Source organism: Martes martes, assembly GCF_963455335.1.
Source record: "Martes martes genome assembly, chromosome: 12".
Lineage (NCBI taxonomy): Eukaryota > Metazoa > Chordata > Mammalia > Carnivora > Mustelidae > Martes > Martes martes.
In genome coordinates, this window is record NC_137900.1 from 30,901,659 (window position 1) to 30,917,954 (window position 16,296).

General features: G+C 41.8%; 1 protein-coding gene across 3 annotated transcripts in view; it reads right to left on the reverse strand.

Moving 5' to 3' along the window:
- Positions 1–15,529, reverse strand: part of SLC35D2 (solute carrier family 35 member D2) — a 46,776-nt gene extending 31,247 nt beyond the window's left edge. For 2 of the 3 annotated variants that reach the window (XM_080820086.1, XM_080820087.1), the window contains exons 1-4: positions 15,236–15,517; positions 6,396–6,429; positions 4,026–4,112; positions 336–403 (exon numbers count right to left, since the gene is read on the reverse strand). In XM_080820086.1, the coding sequence (XP_080676212.1) occupies positions 336–403; positions 4,026–4,112; positions 6,396–6,429; positions 15,236–15,387 (341 nt within the window). In that variant the 5' untranslated portion in view covers positions 15,388–15,517. Of the gene's footprint in view, positions 1–335; positions 404–4,025; positions 4,113–6,395; positions 6,430–15,235 lie in introns of all 3 variants that reach the window. The other variant, XM_080820085.1, reaches the window with a different exon arrangement.
- Between the last annotated feature and the right edge of the window lie 767 nt (positions 15,530–16,296).

Genomic DNA, 16,296 nt, shown 5'->3' on the forward strand with positions numbered 1-16,296 from the left:
ACCAGTTACACAGAACCATTCATATAAATGTATTGGATATTGGATACACAATATAAATAAATCCACCTGGATAAGTCAGACATTCTTTGTCTTGATGCCCACAGATCTCACATTCTATGTTCAGACTTGAATAAAAAGGAAAAACATCAGCTTTTTAAGTTTCCTAAAAATATAAGCAAATTAAACTCAAAACTCCACTTAGTTTTCTTAAATTAGTAAATATTATTGTCTTCTGTATGTAGCCCAGGCAGCATATTCAAAATCAAACTTGGTCTTTGTACCACTGGAAATAAATGAGTCAAAAACCTCCCATCAACCATTCTCCTGCACTCTACCTTAATTTACTTGTGCTTGATAATCCACTTATGTGGTTTCCAACGTAGAGGAGAGGCAGAGGAAACAGCTTCCATGAAAAAAAAGAAAGAGTATTTGATTAGAACCCCAATAACGATTTTCTTTCACATAATGGTGATACTTCCTGTCAGTAAGCAAATCATTTGAGTCTATTTCCCTGTAACAACTGTGAATTTCCCACAATCTAAAACACATCATGGGTTTCTCCATGTGACCAAAATAGGTGGGCAATGATATCTATAATCATGGTGGGGTGGAGTGGATCTGCGTTGAAATGGAAACGTTGACCTTATCAACATTGGCAGACTACCTCCCTAAAGGGAGGCTCTGAACAAGCACCTCTCTTAAGTGGAGACCCCTGGCAGCATTGCTGAGTTGAGGAGGGGTATTTATAGTTCATGCCTCAGGTTCAGAGAGCTCCTTGAGAAGGTGTACAAACTTGTTATCTATGCATTATGCACTTTTTTGGATGACAGCAAAGGTTCATATCTCACTGGAATGTCACAAGGCTGGTGACCCTTTCAAAAAGTTGTGTCTACCAGCCACCTTACCGTGGAGTTACTTTATTTGTTTTCAAGGCCTAGAATGATTACATATCTATAAAGGTTAAACAATGTACCAGCAGTACTTGAATTAGGTTTCCTGAGCTCTGAGCTCCTGAACTGTTTTCTGATTGTCAAGAGAAGTATCGTTCAAAACATACTGAACACACAAAATGGAAGACCTAGTCTTCCACGAATTAAAAAAAAAAAAAAATACCCTTTCATAAGGTCACACAATAACTGAGAACTTTTTGACTGATGTGATAATCCATAGCTATCCTGGTGAGTCCAGCATTTCTTCTTCCACTAAAAAGACATTAAGCAGTAACTCAGATAAGATATTCTTTGAAGGATTTTGAAATAGTAAATGTTGTCTATTCCCAAAAGAATTATAAAATTTTATTATCAGGAGATTTGCTCAAGAAAGAAGACACAAAGAAGAGAGGACCTCAGACCCAGGACCTTCCCCTCTTCATTGACAGCATTCTGGTTGGCAGCCTACCCCTGGGTCAACAATAGCACTGCTCAGATGTTACAACTTTAGAAGTTCTTAAGCACTGAAAAGAATCAGTTGCCCCCCTTTCCATACATAATTCAAAATAAAAACAATACTGACTTCCAGTTTTTAGAAACAGTGGGCTAGATTATTTGTGTTAATCTTCCCACTGAAAACAATTAAAAATGCCACATTAAATAATTTAAAACCTTCATAAAAGTATGTGGGGAGATAGTGAGTCCCCAGGCCAAAACTTAAGTGAGAACAGAAACCTAGAGAGAAACAATGGAAGCCAGAAGACAGCAGAATTGCATGCTCCAAGACCTATTAAGTTAGAAGGCAAGAGTATCTTTCAAAAGCAAAGGAAAACCATCGTCTTTTACAGACAAAAACTAAGGGAATTTAAGCTGACCATTAGCACATTCTAAAGAAGGCACTTTAATCAGGAGGAAAGTGGAAAATGGGGGATGCAGAAAGGAAAGAATAACATAACATAATAAAAAAAAAAAAGAAAAACCTCACTGATAACCAAGAAAATACACCCACCAGATTAGCACAATTTAAAATGACTGACATATTGACACACAGTAATTAAAATAGCATAAAGTTAAAAAAAAGTAGAAAAATAAATAAAATGACTGACATATCAAGGATTGGCAAGAATGTGGAGCAACAGGGACTTTCCTGCACTTTCATCAGCAGTGTGAACTGGTACAACCACTTTGGAGAACACTTTGACATTAATTACTCAAGTTGCAGATGTGCATAGGATAGGAGTCAACCATTCCACTTCCCGATATGCCTCCAAGAGAAATTCATGCCGCAACTATCATTCTAGACTAAATTGTCTTTAAAAATCATATTTTGAAGCCCTAACCCCATGTGACTATATTTGGAGATAGGGTTTTTAAGAAGTAGTTAAGGTTATATTATAAGGATGGGGCCTAATCCAAGGTCCGAGGTCCTTCTAAGAAGAGGAGATACCAGGAGTGTGCACATACAAAGTAAAGGCCACATCAGGACACAGAAAGACGACAGCGGTCTACACCAAGGAAAGAACTTTCACCAGAAACCAACTCTGTTGACACCTTGATCTTGGACTTTTTTGCCACCAGAACTGTGAGAAAACTCGTTCCTATTGTTTAAGCCCCCCTGTCTGTGGTATTCTGTTATGGGAGCCCTGGCTGACTTATACATGTGCACTGAGATCCAACCCTAAGGATGTTCAGAACAGTATTCTCTTCCCAGAACATTCAAGAATGGCAAAACTAACTCAGCAAAACATAATTCAGGAATGCATATTAGCGTAATTTCAAAGAAAGCAGGAAAAGTATTATCACAGAAGTCAGAATAGTGGGTAAGGAGAATTGTGATCCCATCTCATGACCTAGGTAATGAATGCAGAGATTATTATTCATGCAACTACACATTCACGAATGATACCTTTTTCCCTACATATAGATCATTTTTCACAATTTTAAAATGTTTAAAATTACAGTATATCATAAACTAAGTATAAGCAAACCCAACGATATTCTGATTTTTCCAATTATGATTGTGTTTAGAGCTTTCATTACACTTCAATATTTTGTTTTTCTCTTTTTGTGAATATCCCTGATTATTGATGCTCTACCCATGTGCTTGGTCAGTCTAACGAAAAAGCTAGTGACAGATGCCAGTCTTTCCAAGCCTTTGAGACGTGGTAGTGAAGAAGCCATGTGAGGTCCTCACCCTCAAGGAACTGACAGGCTGATTTAACATCCCTAAATCCAAAAAATGCCATCATAATCCAGTTAATACCACCTGTTGTATAGGATTGCTCTAAGAATTAAATGCCTGGCTTAAAACAACTGTTTTTGAACTAGCAACTGTTCAAGAAAGGTAGTTCTGTTCCACATTCCAGGAAGGAAAGGCAGGTTTTATGCTTTATCAATCCAAGTTAAAAATGAAAACTTAAACCAAGATCAGAAAAGTAGGGCCAAAGAGTCAAATCTGGCCCATCTTTTGTCTATGGAAATGAAGTTTTATTAGCACATAATCACAGCAATTCATTTATATATCATGATACAGTGGCAGAGCTGAATAGTTCCAACAGAGACGGTCTAGCCCACAAAGCCTAAATATTTACTATCTGGTTTTTTTTTAGCAAAAAAACTTACCAATTCCTGGTAGGGCTTTGCCTTTTCAGAAGACATAAGTATTTATTTAATGTCAGTTGTTAAGCACGTACTTTCACTATTATTACATTACGTTAATGAACAACTGAATGAGTAATATAATATCTCTATTAAGAAGTCTCTACCAGGGACGCCTGGGTGGCTTGGTCATTAGGCGGCTGCCTTCAGCTCAGGTCATGATCCCAGTGTCCTGAAATCGAGCCCCATCGGGCTCCTTGCTCAGCAGGAGGCCTCCTTCTCCCTCTCCCCCTCCCCCTGTTTGTGTTCCCTCTCTCACTGTGTCTCTCTCTGTCAAATAAATAAAATCTTGAAGAAGAAGAAGAAGAAGTAGTTCTCTACCCAGTGTAAGCAGGAAGCACACTGTGTGTGGAAATTGACATGTATTCTTAGATCCATTTAAATTCTATAGCATTTTCACATCTTCCATCAAAGCTATATGTACTTTTCATCACATACCTTCACAGGAATTTTCTTGTCAAAGTCAGGGAAATGAATTAGTTTATTTAGTTTGGATACATAGAGTATCATTATGGTCACTGCCATCTAAAAAAAAAGAGGGAGAGGGAGAAACTTTAGCAAAATACCTGGAAAGACTGAGGTACAACGACATCATCAGAAGAAAACGCATTCATCAAAAAGAAAATATTCAGAAAAATCCATTTTCTAGGTTCCAAATAATAACTATTTCTTAGAGTATTAAAAATTATTTTTCTTGTCAATGTATAAATTCCATCAGAACTATAGGCAAAAAGTATAAAATCAAATAGCTCACACATATACATAGGTGTATGTATACAAGGGGCTCAAGGAACAGTGACAGAGGGGAAAAAAGAAATGGTGTCCCCAAATCTGGCCAGAGTGACTACAGTCAGAGAGGCCACTCCTTGATTCTGGACCATACTTCCTGTGTAGAGCATATGGTCACCTTTCCACATAGAGACTGGGGCTCCCTTGAGGGGGCAAACTCTACATATAAACATACTTTCTGTGATGTCCAATATTCCTATAACACAGAAGACAAATTAAGAGAAAAACAGTTTTAAAAGGGACTTATTTTTCTCTTCAACCTAGCCAGTCCTGTAAAAATGTCTCATTAAAACCCTATTAACCTGGAGTATATCAAGTATATTAGAAATACTCCAGATTATCATTATGAATACAAAATTTTAATTTCATAATAAAAAATTTTAATATCATCTTCCTATGCAAATTTTAGAACTTACTCAATTTTCTCCATATTACGATGCAAAAATTTAAGAACTCCTTCAACATGATTATCATCCTAAACCTTGAGCTTAATGAGTTTACAAATGTAATACTTATGATAGATTAATATAACATGAGCCCATCTTGAATTGTAATTTTAGTTTATATTTATAACTTACTTTGTAATTCGTACAGAAACGTACTAACCCTTATTTGAAATATTCTGCAACTCAGACTTTTTAAATTAGGTCTGCTGCTCTCTTGCCCCACAAATTGCATATCAGAAAGGCTTTACTTTGAGTAAGCCAGTGAGTTTATTTGCCTTGGGGATTACTAAGGGCACATTTTCACATATTCACTGATCTTTTAAAGTACTTTTTTCTACCTATTTCACATTGAAACATTAAGACAATCTATTTTTGACCTTAAGGAAAATACTGATTTTTTATTACTTTTTCCCTAAAATGATGTTGTAAAGAGTGACTTATCATTAAAACATTTAACCAGAATAATGTTTAATCATATAAATGACATCCTTTCCAAGACTCACAATTAAAAATTTAGTTAACAGATACAATTTTCCTAATTTTACATTTTTCTCCCTGTAAATTAAAGCAAAACCAAACAAACACACAAAAAAATGTGCCTTTGGTGCCTGTTTCCAATTGTCTACTAGAAATCACCAGCATATGATCAAGAGAGTAAACAAGCTATGAATTAATATTAATGGGAAATTTCAGAAGGAGCCAAATGAGGTTAGTCTGAAAGCTTATCCAACCTCATCTTTATACTTGAGAACGAAAAAATCACAAACTGCAGGAAGCAAAATGCAAGCATGTTTAGTTAGGCCCATAGAGAGTTTTGTAAAAATTGGAACATGTTGCCAGCATTTACAAATTTGATGTAAAAATTCAAAACCCCTGCCTCTTGAAACACCTCCAGGGTTTTGATAATAAGGGTGTAGTGAACCCAATCTCATCTCCCCAACCCTTTTCCTCTCAGCACAGTGGCTTAAACTGAGTACCAATAGCACACTTCAACTGGAGCAACTGTGCTCCTAGTCCTACCCCAGGCTTCAAACCCATTCATTTGTTGCCCACCAGGCCTTGGAAGCTTTCAGTCTTCTGGCCCCTAGTTTTAGGGTAATTAAATCCAATTAAGGAAGTTGAAACAAGTAGTTATTTGGGGTTTTTTTCTGCAAATACAACATTTCCTAAATTATAGAAAGACATAAGATGTGTCAATATTTCATGCTGTTTCAGGGTGCCTGGGTGGCTCAGTGGGTTAAAGCCTCTGCCTTCGGCTCAGGTCATGATCTCAGGGTCCTGGGATTGAGCCCCAAAGGGCTTTCTGCTCAGCAGGAGCCTGCTCCCCCACTCCCTCTGCCTGCCTCTCTGCCTACTTCTGATCCTTGTCAAATAAATAAATAAAATATTTTTTAAAAAAAATTTCATGCTGTTTCACCAAAACTACCATGATCCTCTGGCTCTCTGCCAGCTGAATGAATCTATAAACCATGGTCTTAAACAAAATAATATTTTGTTTATTATTATATTGCACTAATATTTCATCATGTATGATGACAACTAATTAAGCAGTTAATTTTTCTTTTTCACTTACCTGCCCAATTCCAAGAAAAATTGGTGATGGGAATCTGTTTAAAAACACAGAATAACAATTTTAACAACTGACAAAAGTTTGCAGACTGTCTATAATACATAATGTCAGGAGTTATTAAAAAATCTTAGACTGACCATGATCCTGGGATCGTAGGATTAAGCAGGGAGCCTGCTTCTCTCTCTCCCTCTGCTCCTCCCCGCCCCCCACTCAGGTTCTCTCTCATTCTCAAATAAATAAAATCTTTTAATAATAATAATAATAGTATACCCAGGAACAAATCTAATAAAAGGCTAATTAAAGATTACAATTGATGAGAAGAAAAAACTTGTGATTCTTGCCTGTATGTTCATATATAATCTTTTGAGCTTTTACAAGACATAAAAACAATATATAACCCTGTAAAAACTGTTCATTCTCTGGAGCTCTTTCTTCCCTGCGAAGAGCATGTTTCTCAGGCAGCTATCCTAACTTGGACTCAAATAAAACTCTTTCTTACTTTTAGAGATTCTAAAAGGTTTGAGAACAGAGATGAGGACAGATACACACATATGTGACAAAGAAGATAGTGTAGAGCAGTGTGGGAAAGACAGTCTTTCAACAAATGGCACTTGGTAATTTAGATACACAATCCTGACCCCTGCTTCACACCATTTTTAACAAGGCAGCACTGCGCTGTCTCCCAGCCATTCCTCAGGCTACTACAATAGAGGGAAATACCACCCCCCACACACTTACACCCCCCAATCTGTATGTCACCGATTTCAGCCAGGGCAAGAAGAGAGTAAAGAATGGACTTAACTTATCAAAGGAAATGGAATGAATGGACAGTACCACCAGGAGAATAAAACTAATTCCGAGGGCTGGATGCCATTTTTGCCATCCAGACCCCCTCTGGACTGAGCATTCATTCCCCCAGTCACCCAAGAACATCCTCAGCTGAGGAAAGCTACCTTGTCAACTAGCAAACGCCCTCCCTGTGAATCTCCTGCATTCCGATCTCTGGTCTGTACAAAAAGTCTAAGAGGCCGGGGTCCCCACCCCAATTCAGGATTGGTCTGTTGAGGCATCCCAGCTTCAGAGCCCCTGGGATCAGGCTTTGCTGTGCTTGCACTACAGCCAAATCCTACATCCCTCACTCTTCCTCAGGAGTGGATCGTAAGAGCTCTCCTCAGTATACTTCCTCCACCTCTCAGAGTCGGCTTGCCAGAGAACACAACCTGTCACCGCAAATGAGACCACAAGACAGCAACATAATCGGTGAAACGACAAGAACAGGCTTACAGAAGACAGACAAAGAGACCAGGTTAGAGGAAAATAAAATACAGGAAAAGAAGGAATGCAAGAAAGAAAGAAAACGATTCAAAGATAAAAAGCAAATTTGTTGACGTGAGGAAAATAAATAGACTGAATCTTCACATCTAAAAGCACACTGTTAAAGAATGTTCCACGGCTGCCTTCAGGTCAGGTCATGATCCCAGGGTCCTGGGATCAAGCCCCATATCGGGCTCCCTGCTCTGCCGGAAGCCTGCTTCTCCCTCTCCCACTCCCCCTGCTTGTGTTCCCTCTCTCAAAGTCTCTCTGTCAAATAAATTAAAAAAAAAAAAATTAAAAATAAATAAATAAATAAATAAAGACTGTTCAACCTAAGTAAAGCAGCAGCCATGAAATCCATTAAAAAAACAAAACAAAACAAAAAACAAAAAACAAAACAAAAAAAAAACCTACATGACAATGGAATCCACCAATTAGGAATGAAATCAAAACATTAAATTTAGGAATGGAGACATTGTGGTAAAAAGGCTATTGCTGATTACTATCTCCATTTAAATATAGAACAGATTCAAACAGCTGTGGGATTATAATTACACAACAGTTTGCTTCATATAAAACAAGATGTGGAGAGGAGGAGGGGAGACAGGAAGAGCCACGCGAGTATCTTCATCCTTCATAGCAGGGAAGTCTTAAACTGAAACGTGTTTACAACCGAAACGTGTTTACAAAATAAACATGGTGAGATCAACTCTTTTTTTTAAGATTTTATTTATTTATTTGAGAGAGAGAGAAAGAGCAGAGGCAGAGGGAGGGGCAGCGGGAGAGAGACAAGCAGACTCCCCGTTGAGTGGGAAGCTGATGTGGGGCCCCAGCCCATCATGACTGGAGCTGGAGGCAGACACGGAACCAAGTAAGCCACCCAGATGTGCTGATGAGATCAACTTCTTAATGTTTTTCATGACCTCTTCATCTCAGAGGGATCTTTTAAGAAATACCAGCACTTTTAGATTTAGGTATAGATTTAGAAATCTATATCTGAAATTCAGTTAAAACTAAATTTCATGGGGCACCTGGGTGGCTCAGTGGGTTAAAGCCTCTGTCTTCAGCTCAGGTCATGATCCCAGTGTCCTGGGATCGAGCCCCGCATCAGGCTCTCTGCTCCTCGGGGAGCCTGCTTCCCACCCCCCTCTCTCTCCGCCTGCCTCTCTGCCTACTTGTGATCTCTGTCAGATAAATAAATTTTTAAAATCTTAAAAAAAAAAAAACTAAATTTCATGCATATGTGCAACTTGCAATCCCCACTTAAATAAGCCTTCAAAAGCAGCCAACATGACAAATAGTGGCACAGCCCCGAAATGATACAATAAGAGTTCACAGGGTCAGCAATGCAGCACCCTTGCCAAAAAGGTTTAATCTGGATGTAATCAAGCTCCTAGATCTAAAGTTCAGTTGGGAAATAAGCTAAGCAAGCCTTCAAAACATAAATCAGACAATCCATAATGTGGGACATTTTATAAAATACCTGGCCTAGGCTTTTCAAAAAGTCAGTATCATGGGGAAGAAATGGGATGAGGAGCTTTTCTAGATTAAAATAAACTATAAAGACACAGCTCAATGCATTTCATGAACCCTGATTGGATCTTGATTTAAATGTCTAAAACAACCATAAAAATATCTTGGGAAAACTGGGATGATTACATATATTTGGTATTAGATTACTTTAGGAAATCAGTACAATTTGTTAAAAGCAAAAATGATACTATGCAGGAGACTATTTCAGGAGACACATGTTAAAATATATGCACCCCAAAAATTGGAGTGCAGAATCATGATGTTTGCAACTTACTTTCAATGGCTGGGGGGAAACGAATATAATAAAATGTTCATTACTGCATTTCAGTGATGTCTGCTTTCCATTTCTCTGTATGCTTGAAACTTTTCACCATGAAAAGTGCTGGGGGGGCACCTAGGTGATACTTGAAAAAATAATTACATTAAAGCCCTTCTTTCCAATGTCCATAATAGCCAAAATATGGAAAGAGCCCAGATGTCCACTGACAGATGAATGGATAAATATATATATATATATATATGTGTGTGTGTGTGTGTGTGTATATGATATATGCCTATATATCTATATATGATATATATATATTTAAAAAGTAATCTATACATCTTCATAGCATTTCTTTTTTTAAAAAAATATTTTATTTCTTTCTTTGACAGAGACAGGGAGAGAGGGAACACAAGCAGGGGGAGCAGGAGAGGGAGAAGCAGGCTTCCCGCCGAACAGGGAGCCCCATGAGGGGCTGGATCCTAGGATCCTGGGAACATGGCCTGAGCAAAAGGCAGACGCTTAATGACTGAACCACCTTAATATTAGTATATATTTCTTAGTATTTCTAAAATACTAAGTATTTAGTAGCATTTCTTAAAATTTCACCTTAATATTTTTCTTTTGTTTGAATTCTTTGTAATGATCATGCCAGAATGACTTTTCTTGGGGGGAAAAAAAAGGAGAGAGAGAAGCATGTAGCTAGCTCAGTCAGTGGATGATGTGACTCTTGATCTCGGATTCATGAGTTCAAGCCTCACACTGGCCACAGAGCTTACTTTCAGAAAAATTGTTTTTAATAGATATTTCAAGATATTGATTCTAGGTAGGTGGGAATATAATTATTATTATCTTCTTTGTACATTTCTGTATTTAAATTTTTAAAGATTTTATTTATTTCTTTGACAGAGAGAGACACGGCGAAAGATGGAACACAAGCAGGGGAGTGGGAGAGGGAGAAGCAGGCTTCCCGCAGAGCAGGGAGCCCGATGCAGGGCTTGATCCCAGGACTCTGGGATCATGATCTGAGCCGAAGGCAGTCGCTTAATGACTGAGCTACCCAGGCACCCCAATAACCCCCAATTTTTTAAATGAATTCTTTTTTTTTTAAGATTTTTTATTTTTTTATTTATTTGACAGAAAGAGATCACAAGTAGGCAGAGAGGGAGGCAGAGAGAGAGAAGGAAGCAGGCTCCCTGCTGAGCAGAGAGCCCGATGTGGGGCTCGATCCCAGGACCCCAGGATCATGACCTGAGCCGAAGGCAGAGGCTTTAACCCACTGAGCCACCCAGGTGCCCCTTAAATGAATTCTTATACTAGTGAATGTGAGGAAGTAAAGACCATGGCTATACAACTTCTCAAGAGTCAGACTCTGAAAGGAACAGAGATATGAGGGTCCATGAGGGATCAAGTATGGGTTATTTTCTCTTGAGAAACCTGAACATGTTTCCAAGGGCTAGAGGTTACTGAAGCAGAACAGAGGAGGAGACAGAAGGAGCTGGAGCAGCAGACCTGCAGAAGAGGAGAGCTGGACCTTCCACAGGGACAAAAGAGTCCCTATATCCTACCAGCAAGGGCAAGGTGGGGGCCTCTTTGATGGCCTCTACTTTCTCAATAGTAGCAGAGATGGGGAGTGGAGGGTGGGGTGTGTGGGAAGTTTTAGGACGAAGGAGAAAGCGTGAAGGAGTCGCTTCTGAGATGAGGAAAGCAAGCCCCCAGAAGAAACGACAGGGTAGGAAGGAGAGCCAGTTGAGCTTCATGACCATCCTTTTGAAGTCAACCCAGTCAGCTCAGAAGTGGTTTTCCTCCCACAACAGTCTGCGCTGCTCCATGCTGAAGGAGAGAGGCAGGTGGTAGGCTGTGCTGGACCAATGCCACCCCAGTGGGCCTGAGGAAGGACTTGCAGGGTGGGATGTGCAGACACCAGCTGGAGGCGGGGTGGGGTGTGGACACCTGGCAGGTCACGCCAAGCACATGGCCCTGGGAGTGACTGCAGGAAGCAGGGCCGCACCGGCTGAGAGGGTTCGTCCGTGGATCCTGAAGTCCCCAAGGTTGACACCAGTCCAGGGGGAGAGGAAGACCAGGACACTTTATACGTGAATGACAGGAGCTCAAGAGCCACTGTAGAGGACCACGAGGAGTGGTCCCTCTACTTTCTGGAGCATATGGAGCCTGGCCAGCGGGGAAGCATGAGGACCCAACCTCACCTCCTGGCCAGACCCAGGGTGAGACCAAGATCCAGCTGCTTCCAGGGGCCAAGGGAGCTGCATCTTCAGGAGAGAGCAGGTTTTCATCAGAGTAAGAGAAAATTTCAAGTTGTTTTTGTTTTTAATATGAATTTCCTTGTTCCCACCACTGGAGACTCAATTCAATAGCTTTTATAAAAACTTCTCCAAGTAATTCACACTCCCGGGCAGGTTTGGAAACCACTGTGTTAAATGATCCCCAAAGTCCTGGGATGCATAAAGAAGTAGACATACAGCAAATGTTTGTCGAACTAAATACAACTAAGCTCTATATTTTTATTAAGCTCCATTATAAATTCTTGCATGTCATAGAGAACAGTATATTACAATGACAATCAAAAAAGCTGACTCCAGACCACCTGCACAACCCTCATGAATCTGATTCCAAAGACCCACTGGTGTAACCAACTGGCCACAGACTCTTAGATGACCTTGCTTTTCCCCTCTCACCTTAACAGGGTCTGAGAGTTCACATCCTTCCAAGACCTCTCTGTGCAATCAGATAAATCTAGCATTACAATGAACCAAAGAAGTCTAACAAAACAAAGAACAAAGACCACCCATCAGTCTTATACCCCAAAACAGAAACAATCTGTTCAAAATGGAAAAGAAAAAACATCCCTTGAGCTACATTCTCACGACCCTGTGGATTAGGTAATTATTGAAATGTCCTTCCTTCTATTCCACAACACAACATTCTATCTTCAAACAGCTAGTGTTTGGATCAGATTTCTATGGTTTATTGTTGTAACAAAATTAACCCAACCCTCTTCCCCTCAAAAATGTGCTCCTAAAGAATTTTGATATGAGAGAACAAACAATGTTATTGGAACAGGGTTCTCCGATTGTATATTACATTACGGAAATGTGAAATGTTCACTTCTAAGGATTGAAAGAGTTTCGCCTTGCAGAGACAAAAACTCCATTTCCTCCTTCAATCATGGAACTCGAAATTTTAAAGATGGAAAGACTAGAGCATGAGATGTCTCATATAATAATAATTCTTTCCAGTTGGATACTGCCCTTCATCTTCAAAGCACTTAACCAGTGTTTACTGGTCCCTGCTTCTAACAAGACACATGTTTTTGGAGGCAGTGAATGGCCATGGCCAGAGAGCACACAGCTCATTCAAGGGCAGAAAATCAAGACTGACCTTCAAACTTCATCCAACATAATTGTCAACCACTCCCAAACAACCCTCTTAATACTATCCTCTTGTTTTTCTTACCATAGATGTCTTAAGTTTTCTTTTTCTTCATTTAGCTTGCATTGTATGTGTTAAATGATACAGGTTTAGGTATATGTTCATTTTAATTTCTTTGAGGCAGCATTTGGGTTTTCCATGGACACCAGCAAGCATACTTGCAACACAGTGGTTGAGACCTAGTAGGTCTGTAGGATCACCAAAAAAATATCCCAAATCTCTCTCTTCCTCCATTTCTGCTGCTACCCCTCACCCCACTCCCAAGCCATCTCTTAGAATTATCTAGAAAATGGCAATTGCTTCCTAGCTCCTCTCCCTGATTCCAATGCCATCAGTTCTCCAACCACCCACCAGCCAAAGAAATCTTTTTAATTCCACAAATTATGTCATGTCACTCCTTATGCTAAAACCTTCTAAGGGACTCCCAAATGCATTTAAACTAAAATTATTTATTAAAAAATTATTCATTAAAAAACTAATTATTTATCCTAGTTTCCTTGCTTCCTCCCTGGTCCCCCAATATCTCCTCCCAACACAGCAGCCAGAGGGATTTAGTTCATGTTACTCCTCCAATCAGCACCTTCTAGTGGCTTGCACGGCTGCTTCATAGGCCCCATACGATATAGCAATCCATTACCCTGGGACCTCACCTAGTACCACCCCCACCCAAACACCTTTCTCTTTCATTTTGCAATGTTCTTCTCTCATTTCCCTCACCTCACTCCACTCTTGGCTGGCATGTCACCTCCTCAGCAAAGCTTCACTGATCACATGAGACGGCAAACTCTTTCCCATGCCCACGCTCCCTAACTCCCTTTCCTGCCTTACTTTTTTCTCCTGACCCCACAACTGCATCTGATGTAACATAAATTCTACCAGTTTATTTACTGATTCACTAGAAAGCTCCATGTAAACTCTAGGAGGATGGATATTTGCTCCATCACATTTGGGATTTTGATCTGCTTTATTCACTCCTATATCCCAGGTGCCTAGAACAGTGCCTGGCGCATAACAGGTGCTTAATAATTATTATTGAATGAAGGAAGGATCTGATCCTGCCTTCCCTGCCTCCCTCCCCCCTCATTTCTCTCTCACCTTCTTCCATGTTCTCACTCATTTCCTCCAGCAGACCAAACTCATGCCCCCTTCTTCACATTCCCTTCAGCTTGGAAGGCTCTCATGCCAACCACTCCACCCCAAGCACTCTCATAACACACCTGAAATCACCCTGATTATTCATGAACCCACTTCTTTCCTTTCTCTACCACTAGTATAGAATCTCCAGGGATGGGGGTGGGGTGGGGGGTTTCCTGTGCTGATCACAGCTGCTTCCGTGGTGCCTGCAATGGGTTTGGCACATAGTAGGTGCTCAGGAGGCAACTGTTGGAGGTGTAACCAGCCAAGCTCCTGTGGGTCTCAGCTGTCTCAAGTATAAAAAAAGCCGAAGATATTCTCTGAGGTCTCTTTTAGGCTCTTTATAAAACTATGATTTCACGGTTTTGCAGCGCAGTATGGTTTACAAAGGCCCTCTCACTTATGGCAGCTCCTGCAAAGCTCTGGGAGGTAATTAACAGGCTTGTAATTATCCAGCTTTGGCTTCTAAGAAAACTGCTGACTATGAGTGTAGCCCAAGAGACACAGCTATTAGATGGTTTAGCTGGATCTAAATCCACAGTGCTTTCAGTGCTGCTATAAGGATAGCAGAATTAAACAGGAATTTCTAGTCCTTATAAATAGGCTCAAGGAACCACAAATCTGGCTTAGGGCACACTAATCCAAAAAAGTACATCATGTGAACTTCTAATTGTTTCCCCGCAACGCACTGGTAATTTGAGAATGAAAGACCAAACAAGGCACGTCCCAGCTCAGGACTCGTCTGCTGGTGGAACATGTAGATCTGCGTAGAGATCCTTTAAGGTTCGCATTCAGATCACTTGTTCCAGCTCGCCGGTACCCTGGAAAGTTTTGGGGTGTAGCTCTGCAAGCACAGCCATGCAGTGTCTTACAGCAGCGGTAAGCAGTGGAGACGGCGGCAAATGACTGTTAGGTTGGGGTTTGGATTTTAGAAACCTGCGAAGGTCCCAGCTGACGCCGTTGGCACTGGAGTCAGCAGGGAGACTCCGCGCTCTCCGTCCCGGCCAGCCCGGGCGCGGCCGAAGTGCTCGGAGGGCAGGGGCAGTCCGGCCGCGCCCTCACCCCGGGACCTCGCGCGGCACCGGGAGCCGGAAGGTCCCGGGACCGGGCGCCCCGCGGCCCCCGCCCGGCCCCCTGAGGTCCTCCTCACCGGTAGGTGGTCAGCAGTGCCTTGTTGACCAGCACGATGAGGAAGGAGCAAGTCCCGTAGAAAAGCGCCGACAGCAGCTTGGCCAGCCGGGAGGGCAGCCGCGCGGAGGCGGGGTCCAGGTCCGCGCCCTCGGCCTGGCGGCCGGCCGTCATGTCCCGCGGCCGCCCGCCCGCCGCCCGCCGCCCGCCTCCCGGAGCCCGAAGCCCGAAGCCCGAAGCCCGAAGGCCGAAGCCCGAAGCCCGCAACCCTCCGCCGCCCTCCGCGGCGCTCCGGCCCGGCCCGGCCCGCCCCAGTTCCGTCCCCGCCTGAGGCCGGCCCGCCAGAGGGCGCGGCCGAAACAGGAAGGGCTGCGGCCGCCAGGAGTGCGCGCCCCCGGAGAGCTCCCCGCGGCTGCGGCGCGGACCTCCCGCTCACCGACGGACTGCAGGAATGGGCTTGGGAGAGTTGAGCCGCCCTTCCCCGTCCCCAGCTGCCCTCCTGGGAAGCAAGGCTTCCGTTTAGCCTGAGCGTTTTGCCTTTTTTCTTCCCCCTACACTTTTTAACGTATAATTTACGTAAAGAAAAATGCAGGTTTCACGAGCCCACCGTTCTCGTTGTTTGATGTGTACACCCTTGTAACTACCCAAATCAACACCTTTCCAATCACCTCAAATAGTGCCCTTCGTGCCCACTGAAGGCAATCCCATCTCATTCAGATTTCTGTTGCCGAGTTAGATTGGCCTCTTCTAGAATTTCATTTCATATTAATAAGTACTTTCAACGCTTTTACCATTTATGTCTTTTGCCACCGCCCTTGTAGTTTCTTTAAATTGCAGAGTAGGACCACAGTTTATCCATTCACCAGTTGATGGGCATGTAGGTTGTTCCTATTTAGGGCTTTTTTTACAAAATGTTTCCATGAACCTTGATGTACAAGTTCTTGTGTGAACGTCTGTGTTCATTTCTCTCCAGTAAATATGTAGGAGTAACAGGGGTTGAGGCGGGTGCAAAGTCTCAAGTCTTTTCTTGCCTCTGGCTGCTCTATGCTTGGTTCCCTCCTTAACTTCAGGGCCCACTGCTTT